Genomic DNA, 1,260 nt, shown 5'->3' with positions numbered 1-1,260 from the left:
ACCTGAGGAAATAAGTAAACATTATGCATGATACCACATTATACTAACTTGTAATGTGAGGTGTGCTTTGATTTTGAATCAGTTTCATTAGTAACTGCTGTTCCCTCATAGTTAGCTTGAAAAGCACTAGTGATACTTTTCTTAAAGTTGATCACCCATTCTTCCTCTCCTTTACCATAAAACACACCCAATACTTTACCACTTGATGTACTTTGAGCAAAGCAGAACCATCTATCCAAGTTTTCCACTGGAACTGGATCACTACAGTATGCAATAAAAAAATTGCATTAGTCTGTGTCTACATTCAGTGACACAAATAAAAAATTTGAAATAGCAACAGACTACACTTGATGAATTTTCCTTGACTCCCTGTCTTACTTGTTGCTATCTTCACTGGTTTTTGTGATGACACTGTCTCTGACTTGCATGCAAGAACGAATTGATAGTTCATTGTTAAATGTACCAACTACAAGAAATAAATGGATCATGTACTAAATATAAATTTAAATTCTTAATGAATGAAAGTGAAAAATACCTGCATGCTACAGTGCTAACATGGCTGACCTGATTCACAAGAGATATCCACTTTTGCAGATATGGAGATTTGTTCTCCTTTGCCTAACTCCATTTGAGCATGATATTGATACAAGCAACTCTCAGAAACATTCTGTGCAACAGAGAAAAAAATATAAAACAATGCATCCAGTATTTACTTTGCAAATAGACACTTTCACATATTTTCCATAGGTAACTCCACAGGATAGGAAGAATGAGAGAGCAAGAGCTAGTAACACAAAGTCTTTCATGCTAAAGCTTGCAAGATTCTGTGACAAAACTATACACTAGCTGCCTTATATTTATATTAATCTGCATGTTGCCCCATGCCTGCATCTTGTTATGCATGACTGATTTCCTAAAAAAAGATCGCGCCAAATTTTAGTTTTAGTGTGCATGTATCTTGACACTTGCATGTAAACACCACACACCATCAAGTACCTATATAACGGTTTGCAATAAAAACATGAATGTTGTCTTACAAAAAAAATAACTTGATAAACATGTATTAAAATACCATTAAGGTTTAGTTTCAACAAAACAAATCCAATAACACAACTTTAATAAACAATTTGGGATAAGATATGTTTTGTAAATTGTCACTTAAAGGCTAAATAAACTTATGGCCAAACTAACATGTCAAGCAGGACAAAAATGCTGTCCCACATCCATATAACTGATGTTTTGCTAAAATAGGCATTAGAA

The 1,260-nt window shown here is 33.8% G+C and overlaps 1 protein-coding gene across 1 annotated transcript; it reads right to left on the bottom strand.

Annotated features, from left to right (window-relative positions):
• Window positions 1-26: 26 nt before the first annotated feature.
• LOC109589666 (uncharacterized) lies at window positions 27-840 on the bottom strand. Its single transcript, XM_020005720.1, has 4 exons — window positions 714-840; window positions 565-667; window positions 379-466; window positions 27-261 (listed from the first exon to the last, which is right to left on the bottom strand). Exons 1-4 carry the CDS (start codon window positions 804-806, stop codon window positions 39-41), a joined length of 507 nt encoding a protein of 168 aa, XP_019861279.1. The 5' UTR covers window positions 807-840; the 3' UTR covers window positions 27-38.
• Between the last annotated feature and the right edge of the window lie 420 nt (window positions 841-1,260).

This window comes from Amphimedon queenslandica, unplaced genomic scaffold (genome assembly GCF_000090795.2).
Source record: "Amphimedon queenslandica unplaced genomic scaffold, v1.1 AMPQUscaffold_11048, whole genome shotgun sequence".
NCBI classification, from domain to species: domain Eukaryota; kingdom Metazoa; phylum Porifera; class Demospongiae; order Haplosclerida; family Niphatidae; genus Amphimedon; species Amphimedon queenslandica.
This window is presented reverse-complemented; position numbering and strand designations above follow the sequence as displayed.

What these genes read in the sequence shown, in the direction of transcription:
- LOC109589666 (XM_020005720.1), bottom strand. Translation starts at nt 806, where the DNA reads ATGAAAGACTTTGTGTTACTAGCTCTTGCTCTCTCATTCTTCCTATCC. An exon ending in TGAAAGTGTCTATTTGCAAA is followed by an intron (nt 668 to 713) that starts GTAAATACTGGA and finishes TCTGTTGCACAG; the next exon opens with AATGTTTCTGAGAGTTGCTT. An exon ending in ACCAGTGAAGATAGCAACAA is followed by an intron (nt 262 to 378) that starts GTAAGACAGGGA and finishes TGCATACTGTAG; the next exon opens with TGATCCAGTTCCAGTGGAAA.